A 25,561-nucleotide genomic window follows, 5' to 3' on the forward strand; every position below is an offset into this window, starting at 1 on the left:
CATCTTCCTGCAAGGGGGCTGAAAGCTGTGTGCGGCTGCGCACATGCGCAACTTAGAGGGAACACTGGTTACGCACCTGGAATGCCCCTAACTTATCCGGCTAAATTCTAGCCTCCTAACTTATTAGTCGGGTAGAATTTGCCAGATATTCATGTAGCTGGCTAATTGTTTATGAATATGAACCTCGGTGTGTCCAGATTTCCTTCCTTTTAATTCTCTTTTAGGTCTGTTTATGGCAATGTATTGCCCTGATGCAGGCGGTAGCCAAAACATAGCCATGTCAGGTTCGGGCTTTTAATTTGTGTCCAGAATGATTGTGGTCTTTTTCTCATTCCTGTATTTTCGTATACTTTCACTATTTCATTTTTGTACTTATATTATTATTATTACTTTCTGTTATCTTAGTCATTGCTTCTCTCTGCCCTTGCTTTGGCATTCTTTGCTTGTGTTGCGTTTCCCTTTCCTTTTTGTTTTCCAGGAAGGCTCCTGGCAGCAGACACCAGCCCTGGTTCTGATTGAGCGGGAAGTTTAAAGGCCCAGAAAGAAACTGCTGGGTACAGAAAACAAAATTGATAAAACTTTGCATTCTGATTTTTATTTAATTCTGAGGCAATATTAATGTTTCAAGACCTCAATGGCTGTTGTCAGCATTAGGAAACTAAGAAAAACTGGGCACTGATGTACTGATCATAATCAGATCATCATCAGAGCCCCATGCAGGTGTCACACTCATACACATGTGAAGCATGAATACAGCACAGACAACTGAGGAGCAGATCTTCATCAAAGCCTCATGCAGGCGTCACACTCATACACATGTGAAGCATGAATACAGCACAGACAACTGAGGAGCAGATCTTCATCAAAGCCTCATGCAGGCGTCACACTCATACCCATGTGAAGCATGAATACAGCACAGACAACTGAGGAGCAGATCTTCATCAAAGCCTCATGCAGGCGTCACACTCATACGCATGTGAAGCATGAATACAGCACAGACAACTGAGGAGCAGACCTTCATCAAAGCCTCATGCAGGCGTCACACTCATACGCATGTGAAGCATGAATACAGCACAGACAACTGAGGAGCAGATCTTCATCAAAGCCTCATGCAGGCGTCATACTCATACGCATGCGAAGCATGAATACAGCACGGACAATTGAGGAGCAGATCTTCATCAGAGCCCCATGCAGGCGTCACACTCATACACATGCGAAGCATGAATACAGCACAGACACTTGAGGAGCAGATCTTTATCAGAGCCCCATGCAGGCATCACACTCATACACATATGAAGCATGAAAACAGCAAAGACAATTGAGGAGCAGATCTTCATCAGAGCCCCATGCAAGAAGCATGAATACAGCACAGACAATTGAGGAGCAGATCCTCAGCAGAGCCCCGTGCAGGCATCACACTCATTCACATGCGAAGCATGAATACAGCACAGACAATTGAGGAGCAGATCTTCATCAGAGCCCCATGCAGGCATCACACTCATACACATGCGAAGCATGAATACAGCACAGACAATTGAGGAGCAGATCTTCATCAGAGCCCCATGCAGGTGTCACACTCATTCACATGCGAAGCATGAATACAGCACAGACAATTGAGGAGCAGATCTTCAACAGAACCCCATGCAGGCGTCACACTCATTCACATGCGAAGCATGAATACAGCACAGACATTTGAGGAGCAGATCTTCATCAGAGCCCCATGCAGGCGTCACACTCATACACATGCGAAGCATGAATACAGCACAGACAATTGAGGAGCAGATCTTCATCAGAGCCCCATGCAGGTGTCACACTCATTCACATGTGAAACATGAATACAGCCCAGACAACTGAGGAGCAGATCTTCATCAGAGCCCCATGCAGGTGCCACAATCATACACATGGGAAGCATGAATACAGCACAGACAATTGAGGAACAGATCTTCATCAGAGCCTCATACAGGCATCACACTCATACACAAGTGAAGCATGAATACAGCAGATCTTCATCAGAGCCTCATGCAGGCATCCCACTCATACACATATGAAGCATGAATACAGCACAGACAATTGAGGAGCAGATCTTCATAAGAACAGAAGAACATAAGAAATTGCCATGCTGGGTCAGACCAAGGGTCCATCAAGCCCAGCATCCTGTTTCCAACAGAGGCCAAACCAGACCACAAGAACCTGGCAATTATCCAAACACTAAGAAGATTCCATGCTACTGATGCAATTAATAGCAGTGGCTATTCCCTAAGTAAACTTGATTAATAGCTGTTAATGGACTCCTTCTCCAAGAACTTATCTAAACCTTTTTTGAACCCAGTTACATTAACTGTATTAACCACATCCTCTGGCAACAAATTCCAGAGCTTTATTATACGTTGAGTGAAAAAGAATTTTCTCCGATTAGTCTTAAATGTGCTACTTGCTAACTTCATGGAATGCCCCCTAGTCCTTCTATTATTCGAAAGTGTAAATAACCGATTCACATCTACTCGTTCAAGACCTCTCAGGATCTTATAGACCTCTATCATATCCCCCCTCAGCCGTCTCTTCTCCAAGCTGAACAGCTCTAACCTCTTCAGCCTTTCCTCATAGGGGAGCTGTTCCATCCCCTTTAACATTTTGGTTGCCCTTCTCTGTACCTTCTCCATCGCAACTATATTTTTTTTGAGATGTGGCGACCAGAATTGTTCACAGTATTCAAGGTGCGGTCTCACCATGGAGTGATACAGAGGCATTATGACACGTTCTGTTTTATTCACCATTCCCTTCCTAATAATTCCTAACATTCTGTTTGCTTTTTTGACTGCTGCAGCACACTGAGCTGATGATTTTAAAGTACCATCCACTATGATGCCTAGATCTTTTTCCTGGGTGGTAGCTCCTAATATGGAACCTAACATCATGTAACTACAGCAAGGGTTATTTTTCCCTACATGCAACACCTTCACTTGTCCACATTAAATTTCATCTGCCATTTGGATGTCCAATCTTCCAGTCTTGCATCTTCAGAGCCTCATACAGGGATCACACTCATACACATATGAAGCATGAATACAGCACAGACAATTAAGGAGCAGATCTTCATCAGAGCCTGATACAGGCATCACACTGATATACATAAAGCACAAATACAGCACGGATAGCTGAAGAGCAGATCATCACAGCCCCATGCAGGCGTCACACTGATACACTCAAAGCATAAATGCAGCACAAACAGCTGAAAAGCAGATTTTAATCAAAGCTCCAGGCAGATGTCACACTGATATATGCAAAGCATGAATAAAGCACTAACAGCAAAAGAGCAGATCATCAGAGCCCCTGCAAATGTCATACTGATGTTTCACTGCACCTCCTCTTTTCTTCCCCTGGCTCTCTCCTTCCCGCAGCTTCTCCTCCAAACCATGCCCACTCCCCACAGTTCCTCTCTTTCCCCCCTCCTCTGTTCCCCCCCCCTTGTATATACTCCTCCTTGGCAATAAACCTGTCCTTTGGGAGGTCTCATCACTGCTCCGGCTGTAAACACAGGTGTCTGCTCTGAAGCAGTGAAAAACCTGCGGCTGCTGCTCCTCCGACGATTCCCTGGGATCTGTGCTTTCAGTAATTGCGCTCAGGTAATTGATTACAAGTCACTAGGAAATGTTATCGCTGAAAGCAAATAGCAGTTCTTTTCCTGTAATGAGTTTGTCTGTGCTCTGCACAGAACTACCCAGAGAAAGACACAGAAGGATAAGTTAGAAAGCCTGCTACTACCCTGCCCCTGGTCTCGCTAAAGCAGAAGCCACGCAGCTGGCAAGGAAGGTATGCACACCCATCTGGTGCTGCCAGGCCAGAACTATGGCTCCCTGGGGACCCTGGGGATCCAAAGCTGTTATAGAGCTCTAGAAGGAGACTCCGCACCTGTCTAGCCCTCTCTTCTCTCTCACATACAGCAGATTGTTGGGTTCAGTAGCAAATGGGACATTAATTATGTTGGTGCTTCTGGTGAAGGAATGGTAATCATTATTAAATGTGGTTTGGAAAATGACAACTCATTGAGGGATAATACAAGGGAGAAAGATACAGATACAGATGAAGGAATGTTAATTAGCAAGCGACATAAACAAAGCAAGAAACAATCCATCAGAGCGCATCATGTCCTGGGTCATTCCTGTGAGGATGTGGTGTGAGTCCCTCATGTCCCCAGGTCATTCCTGTGAGGATGTGGTGTGAGTCCCTCATGTCCCCAGGTCATGTCTGTGAGAATGTGGTGTGAGTCCCTCATGTCCCGGGTCATTCCCGTGAGGATGTGGTGTGAGTCCCTCATGTCCGCAGGTCATTCCTGTGAGGATGTAGTGTGAGTCCCTCATGTCCTGGATCATTCCTGTGAGGATGTAGTGTGAGTCCCTCATGTCCTGGATCATTCCTGTGAGGATGTGGTGTGAGTCCATGTCCCGGATCATTCCTGTGAGGATGTGGTGTGAGCCCCTCATGTCCTGGATCATTCCCGTGAGGATGTGGTGTGAGCCCCTCATGTCCCGGGTCATTCCTGTGAGGATGTGGTGTGAGCCCCTCATGTCTCCGGGTCATTCCTGTCAGGATGTGGTGTGAGCCCCTCATGTCCCGGGTCATTCCTGTCAGGATGTGGTGTGAGTCCCTCATGTCCCCGGGTCATTCCTGTGAGGATGTGGTGTGAGTCCCTCATGTCCTGGGTCATTCCTGTGAGGATGTGGTGTGAGCCCCTCATGTCCCGGGTCATGCCTGTCAGGATGTGGTGTGAGTCCCTCATGTCCCCGGGTCATTCCTGTGAGGATGTGGTGTGAGTCCCTCATGTCCTGGGTCATTCCTGTGAGGATGTGGTGTGAGCCCCTCATGTCTTGGGTCATGCCTGTGAGGATGTGGTGTGAGTCCCTCATGTCCTGGGTCATGCCTGTTAGAGATGTGAATCGTGTCCTCGATCGTCTTAACGATCGATTTCGGCTGGGAGGGGGAGGGAATCGTATTGTTGCCGTTTGGGTGTTTAAAGTATCGTGAAAATCGTGAGCCGGCACACTAAAACCCCCTAAAACCCACCCCCGACCCTTTAAATTAAATCCCCCACCCTCCCGAACCCCCCCAAATGCCTTAAATTACCTGGGGGTCCAGCGGCGGTCCGGAACGGCAGCGGTCCGGAACGGCCTCCTGCAATTGAATCGTGTTGTCTTCAGCCGGCGCCATTTTGCAAAATGGCGGCGGCCATAGACCAACACGATTCGACTGCAGGAGGTCGTTCCGGACCCCCGCTGGACTTTTGGCAAGTCTTGTGGGGGTCAGGAGGCCCCCCCAAGCTGGCCAAAAGTCCCTGGGGGTCCAGCGGGGGTCCGGAACGACCTCCTGCAGTTGAATCGTGTTGGTCTATGGCCGCCGCCATTTTGCGCCGCCATTTTGCAAAATGGCACCGGCTGAAGACAACACGATTCAATTGCAGGAGGCCGTTCCGGACCGCTGCCGTTCCGGACCGCCGCTGGACCCCCAGGTAATTTAAGGCATTTGGGGGGGGGGTTCTGGAGGGTGGGGGATTTAATTTAAAGGGTCGGGGGTGGGTTTTAGGGGGTTTTAGTGTGCCGGTTTTCCTGCCCTCCCCCTTCCCCCGATTTACGATTTTTTGACGATAAATCGGGGGAATTGGTATTGTATCGTGGCCCTAACGATTTTTGACGATTTAAAATATATCGGACGATATTTTAAATCGTCAAAAAACGATTCACATCCCTAATTTGCCTGTGAGGATGTGGTGTGAGCCCCTCATGTTCCAGGTCACTCCTGTCAGGATGTGGTGTGAGCCCCTCATGTCCTGGGTCATTCCTGTGAGGATGTGGTGTGAGCCCCTCATGTCCCCGGGTCATGCCTGTGAGGATGTGGTGTGAGCCCCTCATGTCCCCGGGTCATGCCTGTGAGGATGTGGTGTGAGTCAATGTCCTGGATCATTCCTGTGAGGATGTGGTGTGAGTCCCTCATGTCCTGGATCATTCCTGTCAGGATGTGGTGTGAGTCCCTCATGTCCCTGGTCATTCCTGTCAGGATGTGGTGTGAGTCTCTCATGTCTTGGGTCATGCCTGTGAGGATGTGGTGTGAGTCCCTCATGTCCCCGGGTCATGCCTGTGAGGATGTGGTGTGAGTCCCTCATGTCCTGGGTCATTCCTGTGAGGATGTAGTGTGAGTCCCTCAGGTCCTGGGTCATGCCTGTGAGGATGTGGTGTGAGTCCCTCATGTCCCCGGGTCATGCCTGTGAGGATGTGGTGTGAGTCCCTCATGTCCTGGGTCATGCCTGTGAGGATGTGGTGTGAGTCCCTCATGTCCTGGGTCATTCCTGTGAGGATGTAGTGTGAGTCCCTCAGGTCCTGGGTCATGCCTGTGAGGATGTGGTGTGAGTCCCTCATGTCCCCGGGTCATTCCTGTGAGGATGTAGTGTGAGTCCCTCAGGTCCTGGGTCATGCCTGTCAGGATGTGGTGTGAGTCCCTCATGTCCCCGGGTCATGCCTGTGAGGATGTGGTGTGAGTCCCTCAGGTCCTGGGTCATGCCTGTGAGGATGTGGTGTGAGCCCCTCATGTCCCCGGGTCATTCCTGTGAGGATGTGGTGTGAGTCCCTCATGTCCCCGGGTCATTCCTGTGAGGATGTAGTGTGAGTCCCTCAGGTCCTGGGTCATGCCTGTCAGGATGTGGTGTGAGTCCCTCATGTCCCCGGGTCATTCCTGTGAGGATGTAGTGTGAGTCCCTCAGGTCCTGGGTCATGCCTGTCAGGATGTGGTGTGAGCCCCTCATGTCCCCGGGTCATGCCAGTGAGAATGAGGAGTGAGCCTGTAGTACCATCTAGGGTGGGGGACAGGGGCACAGACGTTCTGTCTATTGGTGAAAGGAAGATAAAACATTTTCGAAAGCTCCTTTTGCAGAGCTCTGTGTGTGCGCGAGCTTTGGAGGAAGATGAATGCATTCCCTGCTGCTGTACTTTTTATTGATGTTATGGTGTAGAATTTTAGTGCGGCTTTATTGTTTGTTTAATGATTGTTTGTTCTCATTCCTGGATCTTATTGTTTAGGTTTTATATATGTACTCCACCCAGCACGGCAGGTCTGATATAGACAGGCAAGAAATCTTTTTAAATGAATAAATAAAACTTTTATTACACACCACATCCCACAAGATGCAACTTATAAACAACGATAACAGGACTCTGCCCCCTCCCTATCTTCCTCCCTAACTCGTCATGCTCCCCTCTCTCTTTCACCCCCCCCCCCCCACCTCGGATGTTTTCATCTCCCCTGTCCAACTTATTTTACCTGCTCCAGAGCATCAGAAAGAAAGGGAGGGGGGGGGAGGGACCACCCTGGGGGCAGTCTGTGAGGATGTGAGCCCCATAGGAAAGGGAGCGTCAAAAGCAACCCTCACCTTTGCCACCATTTTGTCTAGCGCCTGCCCTGATGCTCCCCTCCCACAGCTCGTTCTCTTCTAACCCAGCCCGTCTCTCCTCTCCTCTCAGCCCATCCCACCTCCCTCCAGCCCCTCTCTTCCCTCCTGCCTTCTCCACCTCTCTTTAGCACTTTATCCCCCCCCCACTATCCCCATCTCACGTCATCCCCTTCTCTCCCCATTTACCCCACTTCTCTTCAGCCTCTCTCTCCCCTTGCCTCTTTATCCCCTGTTTTTCTCTATCTCTCTCCCTCCCTGCCTCGCTTCTCTTTCCCTCCTCTATCCCATTGTATGGCTCGGGGGTTCTACTCACACTTGGATGTCCAGCAGGATCCGCTTATCTTCATCCACGTGGATCCCCCAGATGCAGTCCTGCCCTTTACCATAGGCCTCTGGCCAATTAGGGGACAGCACGACGCCAGCAGAGTCAGTGATCTCTCCGCTGCAGACAGCTGCAACAAGATAAACATTGAGGATGGGAGTGCCAAATGCCCAGGCTGCCTTCCCCCCAGCAAGTACATTAATTAGACCCACAAGCCAAGTGGTGAGGGAGTCACGCTGGGGTAGATTTTCAAACCGCGCGATTTGGCGTACTTTTGCTGGCGCATCAGGCGCAAGCAAGAGTATGCGGGATTTTAGTAGATACGCGCGTAGCCGCTAAAATCCTGGATTGGCGCGCGCAAGGCTATCAATTCCGTATAGCCGGTGCGCGCCGAGCCGCGCAGCCTACCCCCGTTCCCTCCGAGGCCGCTCCGAAATCGGAGCGGCCTCGGAGGGAACTTTCTTTTGCCCTCCCCTCACCTTCCCCTCCCTTCCCCTACCTAACCCACCCCCCCAGGCCTATCTAAACCCCCCCTTACCTTTGTCGGGGGATTTACGCCTCCCGGAGGGAGACGTAAATCCCCGCGCGCCAGCGGGCTGCTAGCGCGCCGGGACGCAACCTGGGGGCGGGTCCGGAGGGCGCGGCCACGCCTCCGGGCCGCCCCGGGCCGTAGCCAGGCCCCCGGGCCCGCCCCCGGAACGCTCCCGACACGCCCCGAAAACGCTGCGCGGTTCGGGCCCGCCCCCGACACGCCCTCCTCAGAAAACCCCGGGACTTACGCGAGTCCCGGGGCTCTGTGCGCGCCGGTAGGCCTATGTAAAATAGGCTCACCAGCTCGCAGGGCCCTGCTCGCCTAAATCTGCCCGGATTTGGGCGGATTTAGGCGAGCAGGGCTCTTAAAATCCGCCCCATAGTGAATGACGGGAGATAAAGCTCCTTAGGCCCATCCAGCCTGCCCAGCTAAGGATAAGGTGAGCAGCTGCTTGTATGCTGTCTGGCACAGCTCCATTCTGCTCTTCTGACCATTCTCTGGGATCCATCACCGGAACTGGCTATGTCGTCTCTGGTGATCTCCATCGGAAGATTGCTTTACATCAGACACCAGAGCTGACTGTGAGGGAAAGATTCAGGGGCAATGTGGAAACAGATTAAGTATCTGGCTTTCACTAGGAGCTGCTGTAGGATAAACAAGGACTGGGCATTGGCAATTACCTTATTGTGGGGGAGGGTGAAGTAGTAACAAACGGGTGACAGAGGTCAAGGGAGTAGTCTCTGGGGTGGTGTGGTGTGGTACTATATCTCAGATGAGGTAGTGAGGCGTGGTGGTGAGGTGTGATCTCTGAGATGGGGTGGGGTGGTGAAGCATACTCTCTGCAGTGGAGCAGTGTGGTGAGGTGTGGTCTTTGAGGTGGGGTGGTGAGGCATGGTCTCTGGGGTGGGGTGCTGAGGCATGGTTTCTTGGGGGGTGGGATGATGAGGTATGGTCTCTGAGGTGGGGTGGTTAGACATGATCTCTGGGGTGCGGTGGTGAGGTGGGGTGGTATGGTGAGGCATGATCTCTAGGGTAGGGTGGGGTGGTGAGGCATGGTCTCTAAAGTGGGGTGGTGAGGGGTGGTCTCTGAGGTGGGGTGGGGTGGTCTCTGAGGTGGAGTGGAGTGGTGAACATGGTCTTTGAGGTGGGGTGGTGAGGTGTGGTCTCTGGGGTAGGGTGGGGTGGAGTGGTGTGGTACTATATCTCAGATGGGGTAGTGAGATGTGGTTTCTGAGGTGGAGTGGTGTGGCATGACCTCTGGGGTGGAGTGGGGTAGTGAAGTGTGGTCTTTGGGGTAGACAGGGTGGAGTGGTGTGGTACTAAATCTCAGATGGGGTAATAAGGCGTGATCTCTGAGGTGAGATAGTAAGGTGTAGTCTCTGGGTTGGAGTGGGGTGGTGAGAAGAGATCTCTGGGTTGGGGTGGTGAGGCATGGTCTCTGAGGTAGGGTGGTGAGGCGTGGTCTCTGAGGTGGGGTGGGATGGTGAGGTGTGGTCTCTGGGGTAGGGTGGGGTGGAGTGGTGTGGTACTATATCTCAGATGAGGTAGTGAGGCGTGGTGATGAGGTATGATCTCTGAGATGGGGTGGGGTGGTGAAGCATGCTCTCTGAGGTGGAGTAGTGTGGTGAGGTGTGGTCTTTGAGGTGGGGTAGGGTGGGGTGGTGAGGCATGGTCTCTGGAGTGGGGTGGGAAGGCATGGTTTCTTGGGGGGTGGGATGATGAGGTATGGTCTCTGAGGTGGGGTGGTTAGATGTGATATCTGGGGTGCGGTGGTGAGTTGTGGTTTCTGGGGTGGGGGTGGTATGGTGAGGCATGATCTCTAGGGTAGGGTGGGGTAGTGAGGTGTGGTCTCTGAGGTGGGGTGGGGTGGAGTGGTGAGGCATGGTCTTTGAGGTGGGGTGGGGTGGTGAGGTGTGGTCTCTGGGGCAGGGTGGGATGGAGTGGTGTGGTACTATATCTCAGATGGGGTAGTGAGATGTGGTTTCTGAGGTGGAGTGGTGAGACATGACCTCTGGGGGGAGTGGGGTAGTGAAGTGTGGTCTTTGGGGTAGACAGGGTGGAGTGGTGTGGTGCTATATCTCAGATGGGGTAATAAGGCGTGATCTCTGAGGTGAGGTGGTAAGGTGTAGTCTCTGGGTTGGAGTGGGGTGGTGAGGTGTGGTCGCTGGGGTGAGTGGAGAGGCATGGTCTCTGAAGTGGTATGGGGTGGATTGTGTGGTACAATATCTCAGTTGGGGTAGTGAGGTGTGGTCTCTGAGGTGGGGTGGTGAAGTGTGGTGAGGTGTGTTCTCTGAGGTGAGGTGCGGTGATGAGGTGTGGTCTCTGGGGTAGAGTGATCTGGTACTATATCTCAGATTGGGTAATGGTGTGTGGTCTTTGAGGTGGAGTGGTGTGGTCTCTGGTGGAATGGAGTAGTGAGAAGTGATCTCTGGGGTAGGGTGGGGTGGTGAGGAATGGTCTCTGTAAGTGGCAGAGAGTCTGAGATGTGCAATGTGAAACCCCTGTGTGTTCCCTGCAGCACTGACCTCTACATGCAGGTTCGGTCTCATTCCACTGGGGGTCAGCGTAATCCACACACTCAATAATGATAGAGCCTTGTTCTAGGGTGTAGCCTGGATCACACGTGAACTCCACCACAGTGCCCACAGAATAGGAGCTGTCACTCGTTGTCAGGTTTCCGTACTTGATAAAAGGTTCATAGCAGTGACCCTGTGCAAAGGCTACAAGGAGAATCCAGTGTCAGGCTGCAGAATAGTTCATGTGATGTCCCTGACGCCCCTCTGTGTGTTACCCCTCATATATCCCCAGCTCACTCCCTCCTTTCCACATATGTCTACCTTCCTTGTGACACTGGTTCCTTCATGTCCCTCCAGTGGGTCCCTGACTCCACCCTTGTGCCTCCCCCTCCCCTTGGCTCCCCCTCTGTCTGAGAGCTTCACAGCACACTCAAAACATTGGGACTTGTGAATCTTCCTGCAGAGACCTGAGCGTGACTGTGTGTGTGCAGCTCCTGGCGCATGCTCGTGCTCACCTTCGTATCTCAGAGCCACACCTATGGAGGCGCCGCTGCTGTCCGTGGTCAGTTCTATGAAAAAGTGCTGTGTTCCACTGACAAGGCCCTCAATCGGCAGGTATTCCACTTCATACGAGTCGTACACGGGGGCAGCATCAATATTCTCTCCGTTTCGGATGATCAGCCTGTGGAAACCAAACGCAGAGCGTTCAAGGTCTGTCCAAGACCGCCACACCCCACTCACTTCAGGGAGAGGCATGGGAATAGCTGGGCCAGCAGCACTCACCTAGGGGAGAAATGGACTCCCATGACAAGACCCTCCTCCGTCAGCCCCCATGGGATCTTATAGGGGTAGTTGATTCAACAGCATTCTGTTTTCCTAGAAATTGCCTCTTACAGCTTAAGAGAGTCATCTCTGTGTGATAAAACTTGCAGAGGGGTAGCTCTGTTAGTTTGTAGTAGCAACAATAACCCTGAGGCTGGTGGCATCTTATAAACAGATTACTGAGTGGAAGGGAGTAGGGTTGTAATTATATATCATCTCCGCTGCAATACTTCATTCATCTGCTGACGTGGACTCTTAATCTATGCGGTGCCACCAGTCACTGGGATGTTCTCTCTCTGGCTTCTTTAGTGGCAATTGGTATCTGAGTACATCATAATTCTGACAAAATCCAAAGCAAGGTCTTTAGACTAAATACCCATCCAAGTCTGACAGTCCACTTCTCAGCAGGTGTAACCTGAGTACTCAACAGTAATGGCCATCCAAATAGTTCTGAATTTAGTCTTTTTCTCATTTAACACTACAGTGAATGTCCATAATTTACCCTGGAATCTGGAGCCTGTCACTCATAGGAGGAGGCGGCCACATAACCTTTCTTCCAAATAATGCCTGGCACGTGCACGCTCTCCTGCTATTGGTAATGCATGAGGGTCTCTTATTGCGAAAGAGTGTTTCTCATTATGCCTGTACTTTTAGGCTGCCCCATTACCTGTCATCATCCTCAGCCAGTGAAACCTTCTCGAAGTGCAGATGTAGCCGCTGAGCCTCGGGGGCCTCCAGTAGCCAGTGGCAGGTCAAATTGTGGCTGTAGTTTCCTGGGAAACCAGGAGATATGATGCGGCCTATTGTAGCATTTCTGATCACCCCCCCACAGGCAGCTGCAACAGAGGCAGAGAGTCAGTGGGCATGGAAGGCAAGGGGTGTGTGTGTCTGCATGTCTGAATATCTCTGTAAGTGCATGCATGTACACCTATGTGTATAGTTTAAAATATTTATATTCCATCAATAGTAACAAAGTTATGCTAAGCAGAATATATAAATATATTCAAGTTTGTGAATACATTTATTTGCAAGTATATGGTTATGTGTACATGCATGTATTTGCATTTGAGTATATGTGTATCTTTGCATATGCAGGTACATACATTTATATGTGTATGTCTGTGTAATTAGGTATATACATTTATTTGTATATATATATGGGTATGTGAACGTATGTGCTTATGTATGTGTATGCATGTTTATTTGTATTTAGGTGTATACTGTACATTTATTTATAAGTATATGGATATGTGTATGTGTGAATGTTTGTGTATTTAGGTGTATACATTTCTTTGTACATACATGGGTACATGTATACATGTATGTATTTAGGTGTATAAATTTATTTATATGTATATGGGTATAGATACATGTGTGTGTTTGTGTATATGTGTATGTGAATAAGTGTATTTTCTGTATTTAAGTGTATATATTTATTTGTATGTATATGGGCATGGGTATATGCATATTTGTGTATTTAGATGTTTATATTTATTTGTATGTATATGGTATGGGTAAGAACATAAGAACATGCCATACTGGGTCAGACCAAGGGTCCATCAAGCCCAGCATCCTGTTTCCAACAGTGGCCAATCCAGGCCATAAGAACCTGGCAAGTACCCAAAAACTAAGTCTATTCCATGTTACCATTGCTAGTAATAGCAGTGGCTATTTTCTAAGTCAACTTAATTAATAGCAGGTAATGGACTTCTCCTCCAAGAACTTATCCAATCCTTTTTTAAACACAGCTATACTAACTGCACTAACCACATCCTCTGGCAACAAATTCCAGAGTTTAATTGTGCGTTGAGTGAAAAAGAACTTTCTCCGATTAGCTTTAAATGTGCCACATGCTAACTTCATGGAGTGCCCCCTAAGTCTTTCTATTATCCAAAAGAGTAAATAACCGATTCACATCTACCCGTTCTAGACCTCTCATGATTTTAAACACCTCTATCATATCCCCCCTCAGCCGTCTCTTCTCCAAGCAGAAAAGTTCTAACCTCTTTAGTCTTTCCTCATAGGGGAGCTGTTCCATTCCCCTTATCATTTTGGTCGCCCTTCTCTGTACCTTCTCCATCGCAATTATATCTTTTTTGAAATGCAGCAACCAGAATTGTACACAGTATTCAAGGTTCGGTCTCACCATGGAGCGATACAGAGGCATTATGATATTTTTCTGTTTATTCACCATTCCCTTTCTAATAATTCCCAACATTCTGTTTGCTTTTTTGACTGCCGCAGCACACTAAGCCAACGATTTCAATGTGTTATCCACTATGACACCTAGATCTCTTTCTTGGGTAGTAGCACCTAATATGGAACCTAACATTGTGTAACTATAGCATGGGTTATTTTTTCCTAATTGCATCACTTTGCACTTATCCACATTAAATTTCATCTGCCATTTCGATGCCCAATTTTCCAGTCTCACAAGGTCTTCCTGCAATTTATCACAATCTGCTTGTGATTTAACTACTCTGAACAATTTTGTATCATCTGCAAATTTGATTATCTCACTCGTCGTATTTCTTTCCAGATCATTTATAAATATATTGAAAAGTAAGGGTCCCAATACAGATCCCTGAGGCACTCCACTGCCCACTCCCTTCCACTGAGAAAATTGCCCATTTAATCCTACTCTCTGTTTCCTGTCTTTTAGCCAGTTTGCAATCCACGAAAGGACATTGCCACCTATCCCATGACTTTTTACTTTTCCTAGAAGCCTTTCATGAGGAACTTTGTCAAACGCCTTCTGAAAATCCAAGTATACTACATCTACCGGTTCACCTTTATCCACATGTTTATTAACTCCTTCAAAAAAGTGAAGCAGATTTGTGAGGCAAGACTTGCCCTGGGTAAAGCCATGCTGACTTTGTTCCATTAAACCGTGTCTTTCTATATGTTCTGTGATTTTGATGTTTAGAACACTTTCCACTATTTTTCCTGGCACTGAAGACAGGCTAACCGGTCTGTAGTTTCCCAGATCACCCCTGGAGCCCTTTTTAAATATTGGGGTAGATGTGTATGTTAAGTGTATATGTGTATGTGTACAAGTGTATTTAAATGTATATATTTATTTATATGGGTATGGGTACATGTGTGTGTTTGTGTATATGTGTATGTATATAAAAGTGTATTTTTGTGTATTTAAGTGTATACACTTATTTATATTATATGGGTATGCGTATATGTGTGCGTATTTAAATTAATCTATTTATTTGTATGTATATGGGTATGGGTATGTGTGTGTATGTTCTGCATATATTGACAACTGTAAGTTCCTTCATACCTATGCATTTGGGCTCCTTGCTGCTCCAGAAGGGTCGCGTGGCATTGAGGCAGGTGACAGTGTGGGGCCCCTGCAGCTGGTACCCTGTACTGCAGTAGAAGTAGGCATCTCCCCCTGGGTGTAGGCTGGTGACTGACACATCTCCATAGGCAGGGCGACGAGGGAAGCGGCAGCTCAGTAGGTAGGCTGTAAGAGAAGAAAGTGAGTGAGGACAGGAGAGGAGGGAACCTGCACACGCTGCTTCAATAGACCACCAGGGTAGCAGATACCAGGGCCGGGGACATGAGGATGAGGAGATGAAAGCAAATCATCTGCATCTAGTCATCAGAATAGATTTACACAGGAGAATGCAGAAACACTAATGGCATATTCCGTTTCAGGACTGAAAGTGTGACCTGAACTGTGCAGAGAGTCAGAGCTGTGGGCAAACCTCCAAGCATTACCCACAGAGTGCCACAGAGCAGACACACACACACACACGGAACTTGATCCCTCCATCCATTAGATTAATATCCAGCACTATGGACTTCAAGAAAGTTTTGGAAAGCTATCTATTCAGACAGACATATCAAGATGTCCCCTGCATGTAACATCTGTTATACCCTGCAAGTTCCCTGGTCATGTCCAGTAGTTATTTGTTTATTACAAAGTGCAGCATCTAGAATTGAGTTTTCTGTGGCTTTTTAGTTTGTCTTTTCACGAGTAATATGTTTCTCCTTTATTTTGAATGTTTTAGTGTAACCCACCCTGAACATGTAGGGCGCGGGCAATAAGTTCTTTTAAATAAAATAAATAAAAAATATGCATGCACTACTCAAAAAGTGCCACACACCAGAGACACATACACAAGCATTACTCAAAGGTTGCCACAGGGCAGCCAATCACACATACACACTCACACACACCCGGAAGGACATGCACTTACACACATACACACTCACACACAAACACAGACTCACACACCCAAGCATTACTCAAAGGGTGCCACAGAGCAGTCACAAACACACACATACACACACACCCTCTCATACCTGCACACACATTAGCCAAAGGGTGCCACAGAGCAGACCCACGCAGCCACACACACATAAGCATTACTCAAAGGTTGCCACAGAGCAGAAACACACACACGCACACATTACTCAAAGACTTCCACAGAGCAGAGGCACACACACACATACTCACACACATTCCCCACTAGGTGCCACCGAGCAGACATACACACATACACACACATTACTCAAAGGATGCTACAGAGCACACACACACAGTCACACACATCCTAGCATTATTCAAAGGGTGCTACAGAGCAGACACACCACACAATGGGTGCCACAAGGCAGAGACACCCACCACACACACACATTTCCCAAAGGGTGCCACAGAGTAGACACCAATACACAAACACACATACCGAACGGCATGGTTTCTGGAATTGGGTAGTAAGGAATGGTCTTTGGGGTGTGTGTGTGGGGGGGGGGGATTGGGTAGGATAGTGATGCATGGTCTCTGGGTTAATGTAGTCAGGAGTGGTCTCTGGTTTGGGGTAGTGAGGTGTGGTCTTTTGAGTGATACACATGAGGTGGAATGGGAATAAAAGCACTGAGAGTGTGGCAGGAGCCGGGGAAGGAGGATGAAGGAAGAGAGCAGATTGCACAGTGGCTTAAGCAGGTGTTAAAGGAACAACAATAGTTCTTGTGCAGGAAGCAGTGTGATAAATTAACAGGAATGAAGATATAATGGCTCATCTCCATCTTCCAATGGATTTTCCAGGGCTGGATATTTGGTACCAATCATTAATTTCACAGCATGATAAATTAGCCCTGGTACTTCCCTAATGGGAAGCATAAAATATGGTTGCGTGATGTCACGCTGCTCGCCTCAGAGACAGGCTACAGCACTGAGAGACAGAATGGGAGGGTATGGAGGGACTACGTCCATAATATGAGAGACATGGACTGGCAGGAAAAGAAAGAGAGGGAGAGAGAGAGAGAGACAGCAGAAGGCAATGATCAGGGTGTTCCTCCATTGTCTGCAAGCCTTGGGTTAATCTCGTCTGCTCCTGCACTGACTGATTCCTCTTCACTGCTGGCACGAAATCCACCACAGGGTCAGCATGCAGTGAGCAGTTCAGTCCACTTGCCTTTTACCGCAGTAACTATTAACTTCCCCCAGGACAGGACACATCAGTGGCCAACTGTCTCGAGGTATTCAAGAAAGGTTCCCATTGACCCAATAAAGGGATGTCTCACATCTGTAGAGAACAGGCAGACTGCTGTCTTAACATATGGCAAGGGGTCAGTGCTCCACTCAGAAACCATCTATTCCCACAGTTAACCACCCCCCCCCCAATCACTCACCTACCCACCCACTATCAGTCCATTTACAAACTCACTCAGTCACTCACCCGTCCACACACACCCAACCACTCACCCTCCAACAGACACAAAATCACTCTTCTAACAATCCATCTACACGGCTCCTCAATTACTCACCTTTAACAAGCCACTGACCCACACATCCACTCAGCCTCTGTCTCCCTGCACACCTTCCCTGCACACTTACCCTCCAACACCGGTCCATCAACAGTCCACCTACAGACTCACCCAGTCACTCACCCGCACACTCAACAAATCCTCTGGCCCCCCCCCCCACACACACACCTACCCAACGACATAGCCTCCTGCGACTGTGTGTGCCTTTCCCTGTGAATGCACGTGCATGTTTCACCGTGTGGCCCTGATTGTGCAAGTATGCTTCCTCTGTGCCCGTGAGTGCATGTGCATGCTCTCCTTGCAATTGTGTTTGTGTGTGTGTGTGTTTGTCCCCATGATTGTGCCTGCGTTTCGGTTTCTTTGTAAACAAACAGATCCTGAAGTAATTTGTATGATTTGAATTGCATTATTTCGTGCTTCTCTCACAGTGGGGTTCCGCCGCTGCAGTGTGGTTTCTCATCACGAGCGTATTATCAGCCGCTTCCCTCTGCGATTAGACTAATGTCTGTGGACATGCACACCTCACAATCCTCCCAGAAAATTATACTCCCCATTTCCCCTCTCCCCGAGGCTTCTCCCTCTGTTGCCCTTAAGGAACTGAAGATTAGGGAAAGGGAAGCAAAAATGGTGAAGTAAAAAAAAATGGGACGCGACTTGCACAAGGGTCACACAGTGAGGAGGGGTTGGTGCAGGCTTGACTCCGTCAATTCTAAATTTCCTGATTGGAATTCCAAAGGTCCCAATGTATTTAGAAGATAAAACCATCCCGTTCCTATGGAGAGCAGCGAGAGACTGTCTAGCATTAGAAAGCCAGAGATCCACACAGACTGTTCTGCTACTATAACTTTGCCCAGTAGAGCAGGTGCATTGCCCTGGGATTAGATGGACCTTCAGAGCTAACACGGGGAGGCCCCAAGAGATGGTGAGAAAATCCATTCTGCAGATGTAACTCCCTCCAATGGCCCTACTAGAGTCAGCTATGCAGAGGGCTATTCATCCAGCCCTCATCCAACAGTTCCCCTAAAGCAAAGTCAGGAATGGGAAAGGCATTGTCAGGCTAAAGAATGCATTTTCCTGAGCCATTAAGTTAATTAAGGGGGGAGACACGTTATCTCTGGTGCTGTCAGCGCAGACTGCCGTGCCCAGGCTGGGGACTGGGTGCTCCAGTGTACAGTAAGTGCTGCTGGTCAGCCTCCTGCATGTCGGTTCTGATTCTGAACAGAAGGTGGCAGCAGCCTGTCAGCATTGCAGTGATCCTCAGTGAGCTGCTTCCTCCGGACCCTGAGCCTCTGACCCTGTCTACAGTAGGAACCACTGCTGCAGAGAGGGATTTGTACTCCTCCTCCTGCCTGCACTATGTTGGGTGAACAACTATGTGTTTTACATTTCTGTGTGTGCATGCTGGTGCTGTATATATGCACATTTGTTTTGGCATGTTTCAGTCTATGTGCCTGTCCCTATGGTAGGGCAGCATGTGTGCCTATCTAGCTGGTGCCACTGCTGTCTGTGCTGTCCTTGTTTTCTGTGGTATCAGGTCAGGGTCAGCAGCAGCCTACACGTTCCACTCCAGCTGAAATGGGGAAAAGGAAACAAGTTACAAATGGCTCGGGCTCAGCCAACTGCCAGAAAATCCCCATTGCTGGGCTGGGGTGGGGCAATGTGTGTGCATGTGTGTGAAGCCTGCATTGCTATAGTCCGAGTTCTTCCTGTTGTGAGGTAGTGTGTGAGTGTGTGTGTGAAGACTGCACTGCTATAGTCCGAGTTCTCCCTGTTGTGAGGTAGTGTGTGAGTGTGTGTGTGAAGCCTGCACTGCTATAGTCCGAGTTCTCCCTGTTGTGAGGTAGTGTGTGAGTGTGTGTGTAAAGGCTGCACTGCTATAGTCCGAGTTCTCCCTGTTGTGAGGTAGTGTGTGAGTGTGTGTGTGAAGCCTGCACTGCTATAGTCCGAGTTCTCCCTGTTGTGAGGTAGTGTGTGAGGGTGTGTGTGAAGCCTGCACTGCTATAGACCGTGTTCTCCCTGTTGTGAGGTAGTGTGTGCATGTGTGTGAAGCCTGCACTACTATAGTCTGAGTTCTCCCTGTTGTGAGGTAGTGTGTGCGTGTGTGTGAAGCCTGCACTGCTATAGTCTGAGTTCTCCCTGTTGTGAGGTAGTGTATGAGGTATGAGTGTGTGTGTGTGAAGCCTGCACTGCTGTAGACTGAGTTCTCCCTGTTGTGAGGAAGTGTGTGAGTGTGTGTGTGAAGACTGCACTGCTATAGTCCGAGTTCTTCCTGATGTGAGGTAGTGTGTGAGTGTGTGTGTGAAGCCTGCACTGCTATTGTCCGAGTTCTTCTTGTTGTGAGGTAGTTTGTGACTGTATGTGTGAAGCCTGCACTGCTATAGACCGTGTTCTGTTCTCCCTGTTGTGAGGTAGTGTGTGAGTGTGTGAGTGTGAAGCCTGCACGTCTATAGTCTGAGTTCTCCCTGTTGTGAGGTAGTGTGTGAGTGTGAAGCCTGCACTTCTATAGTCTGAGTTCTCCCTGTTGTGAGGTAGTGTGTGAGTGTGAAGCCTGCACTTCTATAGTCTGAGTTCTCCCTGTTGTGAGATAGTGTGTGCATGTGTGTGAAGCCTGCACTGCTATAGTCTGAGTTCTTCCTGTTGTGAGATAGTGTGTGCATGAGTGTGAAGCCTGCACTGCTATAGTCCGAGTTCTCCCTGTTGTGAGGTAGTGTGTGAGTGTGTGTGTGAAGCCTGCACTGCTATAGTCCGAGTTCTCCCTGTTGTGAGGTAGGGTATGTGTGTGTGTGTCTGAAGCCTGCACTGCTGTAGACCGAGTTTTCCCTGTTGTGAGGTAATGTGTGAGGATGTGTGTGAAGCCTGCACTGCTATAGACCGTGTTCTCCCTTTTGTGAGATAGTGTGTGAGTGTGTGTGTGAAGCCTGCACTGCTATAGACCGTGTTCTCCCTGTTGTGAGACAGTGTGTGAGTGTGTGTGTGAAGCCTGCACTGCTATAGACCGTGTTCTCCCTGTTGTGAGGTAGTGTGCGTGAGTGTGTGTGTGAAGCCTGCACTGCTATAGACCGTGTTCTCCCTGCTGTGAGGTAGTGTGTGTGTGTGTGTGTGAAGCCTGCACTGCTATAGACCGTGTTCTCCCTGCTGTGAGGTAGTGTGTGAGTGTGTGTGTGAAGCCTGCACTGCTATAGACCGTGTTCTCCCTGTTGTGAGATAGTGTGTGAGTGTGTGCATGAAGCTCGCACTGCTGCAGTCTGAGCTGTTCCTGTTGTGAGAGGTAGTTCCTCTGATACTTTACAGTTACAGGTCGTACACTAGGATGCAGAATTTATATTTACAAGGGAAGTTACAACCCCATGAAATTACAGTCGACTCGTTCCCAGAATTGATGCTATTAAGTACGCTGAGTGCAGACAGTAGAGAAAGCCCTTCCTGTGGTGCCCCCTTTAATTCCCCACACCCTCTATGAGTCTAAAATATACAAGAAAATCTTTTCTGTGCCGAGTAAGCTAGTTGCTAAAATGACTGCACCCTCTGGGCTTAGATACTGAACCGAACTCAAAGCAATTACCTTATCTGTCAACTGGAGCTCATGTGTTCCAGTCCCTACCACTGTTCACCTGGAGATTTCTTTCCCTGTTTTAAAGAGAAGACCAACGACCCTGGGAGAGCACAGAAAAGGCAGTGCCAAGGACACACACCCCGGATGTGCTGATGTGCCGCAGGCAGGTGAAGGGACAGGGATGTGCTTCACAGGGATGGGGGAAGCATCACTGCTGGAGAATTATAAGAACATGCAAAATACTCCATGCTTAGCAAAGAATTGAGCAAAATACCTGGGAGACACGGGCTGGATGGTGGCTGTGTCCCTGTACCTGTCGGGTAATGTGCCTGGGAGAGACAGGCTGGATGGGGCCTGGGACCCTCTATCTGAAGCGTAATATGCCTGGGAGACACGGACTGGGTGGTGCCTAGGTCCCTGTATCAGTAGGGAAATATGCCTGGGACAGACAGGCAGGATGGGCCCTGGCACCCTTTATGTGTAGGGTAATACGCCAGGGAGGGACAGGCTGGATGGGGCCTGGAACCCTTTATGTGTAGGGTAATATGCCTGGGAGGGACACTCTGCATGGGGCCTAGCACCCTGTATCTGTAGGGTAATATGCCTGGGACAGACAGGCAGGATGGGCGCTGGCATCCTTTATGTGTAGGGTAATATGCCTGGGAGGGACAGGCTGGATGGGGCCTGGAACCCTCTATCTGAAGCATAATATGCCTGGGAGACATGGACTGGATGGTGCCTAGGTCCCTGAATCAGTAGGGTAATAGGCCTGGGACGGAGAGGCAGGATGGGGCTTGGCACCCTGTATCTGTAGGGTAATATGCTTGGGAAGGACAGGCTGGATGAGGCCTAGCACCCTGTATCTGTAGGGTAATATACTTGGGAGGGACAGGCTGGATGTGGCCTAGCACCCTGTATCTGTAGGGTAATATACTTGGGAGGGACAGGCTGGATGTGGCCTAGCACCCTGTAACTGTAGGGTAATATGCCTGGGAGGGACAGGCTGGATGGGGCTTGGAAGCCTCTATCTGAAGCATAATATGCCTGGGAGACACGGACTGGATGGTGCCTAGGTCCCTGAATCAGTAGGGTAATAGGCCTAGGACGGACAGGCAGGATGGGGCCTGGCACACTGTATCTGTAGGGTGATATGCCTGGAAGGGACACTCCGGATGGAGCCTGACACCCTGTATCTGTAGGGTAATATGCCTGGGAGGGACAGGCAGGATGGGGCCTGGCACCCTGTATCTGTAGGGTAATATAAGAACATAAGAAAATGCCGTACTGGGTCAGACCAAGGGTCCATCAAGCCCAGCATCCTGTTTCCAACAGTGGCCAATCCAGGCCATAAGAACCTGGCAAGTACCCAAAAACTAAGTCTATTCCATGTTACCATTGCTAGTAATAGCAGTGGCTATTTTCTAAGTCAACTTAATGAATAGCAGGTAATGGACTTCTCCTCCAAGAACTTATCCAATCCTTTTTTAAACACAGCTATACTAACTGCACTAACCACATCCTCTGGCAACAAATTCCAGAGTTTAATTGTGTGTTGAGTAAAAAAGAACTTTCTCCGATTAGTTTTAAATGTGCCCCATGCTAACTTCATGGAGTGCCCCCTGGTCTTCCTATTATCCGAAATAGTAAATAACCGATTCACATCTACCCGTTCTAGATCTCTCATGATTTTAAACATCTCTATCATATCCCCCCTCAGCTGTCTCTTTTCCAAGCTGAAAAGTCCTAACCTCTTTAGTCTTTCCTCATAGGGGAGCTGTTCCATTCCCCTTATCATTTTGGTAGCCCTTCTCTGTACCTTCTCTATCACAATTATATCTTTTTTGAGATGCGGTGACCAGAATTGTACGCAGTATTCAAGGTGCGGTCTCACCATGGAGCGATACAGAGGCATTATGATATTTTCCGTTTTATTCACCATTCCCTTTCTAATAATTCCCAACATTCTGTTTGCTTTTTTGACTGCCGCAGCACACTGAACCGACGATTTCAATGTGTTATCCACTATGTCGCCTAGATCTCTTTCTTGGGTTGTAGCACCTAATATGGAACCCAACATCGTGTAATTATAGCATGGGTTATTTTTCCCTATATGCATCACCTTGCACTTATCCACATTAAATTTCATCTGCCATTTGGATGCCCAATTTTCCAGTCTCACAAGGTCTTCCTGCAATTTATCACATTCTGCTTGTGATTTAACTACTCTGAACAATTTTGTGTCATCTGCAAATTTGATTATCTCACGCGTCGTATTTCTTTCCAGATCATTTATAAATATAATGAAAAGTAAGGGTCCCAATACAGATCCCTGAGGCATTCCACTGTCCACTCCCTTCCACTGAGAAAATTGTCCATTTAATCCTACTCTCTGTTTCCTGTCTTTTAGCCAGTTTGCAATCCACGAAAGGACATCACCACCTATCCCATGACTTTTTACTTTTCCTAGAAGCCTCTCTTGAGGAACTTTGTCAAACGCCTTCTGAAAATCCAAGTACACTACATCTACCGGTTCACCTTTATCCACATGTTTATTAACTCCTTCAAAAAAGTGAAGCAGATTTGTGAGGCAAGACTTGCCTTGGGTAAAGCCATGCTGACTTTGTTCCATTAAACCATGTCTTTCTATATGTTCTGTGATTTTGATGTTTAGAACACTTTCCACTATTTTTCCTGGCACTGAAGTCAGGCTAACCGGTCTGTAGTTTCCCGGATCGCCCCTGGAGCCCTTTTTAAATATTGGGGTTACATTTGCTATCCTCCAGTCTTCAGGTACAATGGATGATTTTAATGATAGGTAACAAATTTTTACTAATAGGTCTGAAATTTCATTTTTTTAGTTCCTTAAGAACTCTGGGGTGTATACCATCTGGTCCAGGTGATTTACTACTCTTCAGTTTGTCAATCAGGTCTACCACATCTTCTAGGTTCACCGTGATTTGATTGAGTCCATCTGAATCATTACCCATGAAAACCTTCTCCATTACGGGTACCTCCCCAACATCCTCTTCAGTAAACACCGAAGCAAAGAAATCATTTAATCTTTCCGTGATGGCCTTATCTTCTCTAAGTGCCCCTTTAACCCCTCGATCATCTAACGGTCCAACTGACTCCCTCACAGGCTTTCTGCTTCGGATATATTTAAAAAAGTTTTTACTGTGAGTTTTTGCCTCTACAGCCAACTTCTTTTCAAATTCTTTCTTAGCCTGTCTTATCAATGTCTTACATTTAACTTGCCAGCGTTTATGCTTTATCCTATTTTCTTCTTTTGGATCCTTCTTCCAATTTTTGAATGAAGATCTTTTGGCTAAAATAGCTTCTTTCACCTCCCCTTTTAACCATGCTGGTAATCGTTTTGCCTTCTTTCCACCTTTCTTAATGTGTGGAATACATCTGGACTGTGCTTCTAGAATGGTATTTTTTAACAATGACCACACCTCTTGGATATTTTTTACTTTTGTAACTGCTCCTATCAGTTTTTTTCTAACAATTTTTCTCATTTTATCAAAGTTTCCCTTTTGAAAGTTTAGCATGAGAGCTGTGGATTTGCACACTGTTCCTCTTCCAGTCATTAAATCAAATTTGATCATATTATGATCACTATTGCTAAGCGGCCCCACCACCGTTACCTCACTCACCAAGTCCTGTGCTCCACTGAGAATTAGATCTAAAATTGCCCCCTCTCTCGTCAGTTCCTGAACCAATTGCTCCATAAAGCTATCATTTATTCTATCCAGGAACGTTATCTCTCTAGCGTGTCCCGATGATACATTTCCCCAGTCAATATTGGGGTAATTGAAGTCTTCTATTATTACTGCACTACCAATTTGGTTAGCTTCCCTAATTCTCTTAGCATTTCACTGTCCATCTCACCATCTTGACCAGGTGGACGGTAGTATACTCCTATCACTATAGTCTTCCCCGACATACAAGGGATTTGTACCCATAAAGATTCAATTTTATATTTAGTCTCATGCAGGATGTTTATCCTGTTGGACTCTATGCCATCCCGGACATAAAGCGCCACACCTCCTCCCGAGTGCTCCTCTCTGTCATTGCGATATAATTTGTACCCCGGTATAGCACTGTCCCATTGGTTATCCTCTTTCCATCATGTCTATGAGATGCCAATTAAGTCTATGTCATCATTCACTGCTAAATAAATCAACAAATCAATGCCCCATCAATGTCTTTTATCTCACATTCAAAATACTCTTATTTTGAATGGCGGAAGAGCGCTAAGGGCGCCTTGATGTAATTATATATAAATACTTTGGGATTACCTTTAGCTATCTTGGTAGACCGACTGATTATAACAGGAGAATATCCCCTGAAGAAAGGTCCTTTTGCGGACCAGAAACGTGGCTGTGTCGGGTTTTTCAACTATACCAGATAAGTCGGGACATTTAAAGCATGCTTTTTTAACAATTTTTTGCTCATAACATAAATCTAAAAAGAAAAATATATGCAGTTTTCACCTATGGTGTATGTGATATATTGACAAAAATGTTGGATGGAGGAGGTTTGGTTAATGATTATGCATGAAAAGAGTTCACCCATGGGGGTTTAATACTCA

At 48.0% G+C, this 25,561-nt stretch overlaps 1 protein-coding gene across 1 annotated transcript in view; it reads right to left on the minus strand.

Moving 5' to 3' along the window:
* Positions 1-25,561, minus strand: part of SEZ6 (seizure related 6 homolog) — a 142,650-nt gene that overhangs the window by 19,645 nt on the left and 97,444 nt on the right. Inside the window, exons 5-9 of the mRNA XM_029613524.1 lie at positions 14,920-15,105; positions 12,295-12,463; positions 11,321-11,487; positions 10,815-11,009; positions 7,749-7,887 (exon numbers count right to left, since the gene is read on the minus strand). Of these exons, the coding sequence (XP_029469384.1) occupies positions 7,749-7,887; positions 10,815-11,009; positions 11,321-11,487; positions 12,295-12,463; positions 14,920-15,105 (856 nt within the window). The remainder of the gene's footprint in view (positions 1-7,748; positions 7,888-10,814; positions 11,010-11,320; positions 11,488-12,294; positions 12,464-14,919; positions 15,106-25,561) is intronic.

Source organism: Rhinatrema bivittatum, chromosome 8, assembly GCF_901001135.1.
Source record: "Rhinatrema bivittatum chromosome 8, aRhiBiv1.1, whole genome shotgun sequence".
Classification (NCBI taxonomy): domain Eukaryota; kingdom Metazoa; phylum Chordata; class Amphibia; order Gymnophiona; family Rhinatrematidae; genus Rhinatrema; species Rhinatrema bivittatum.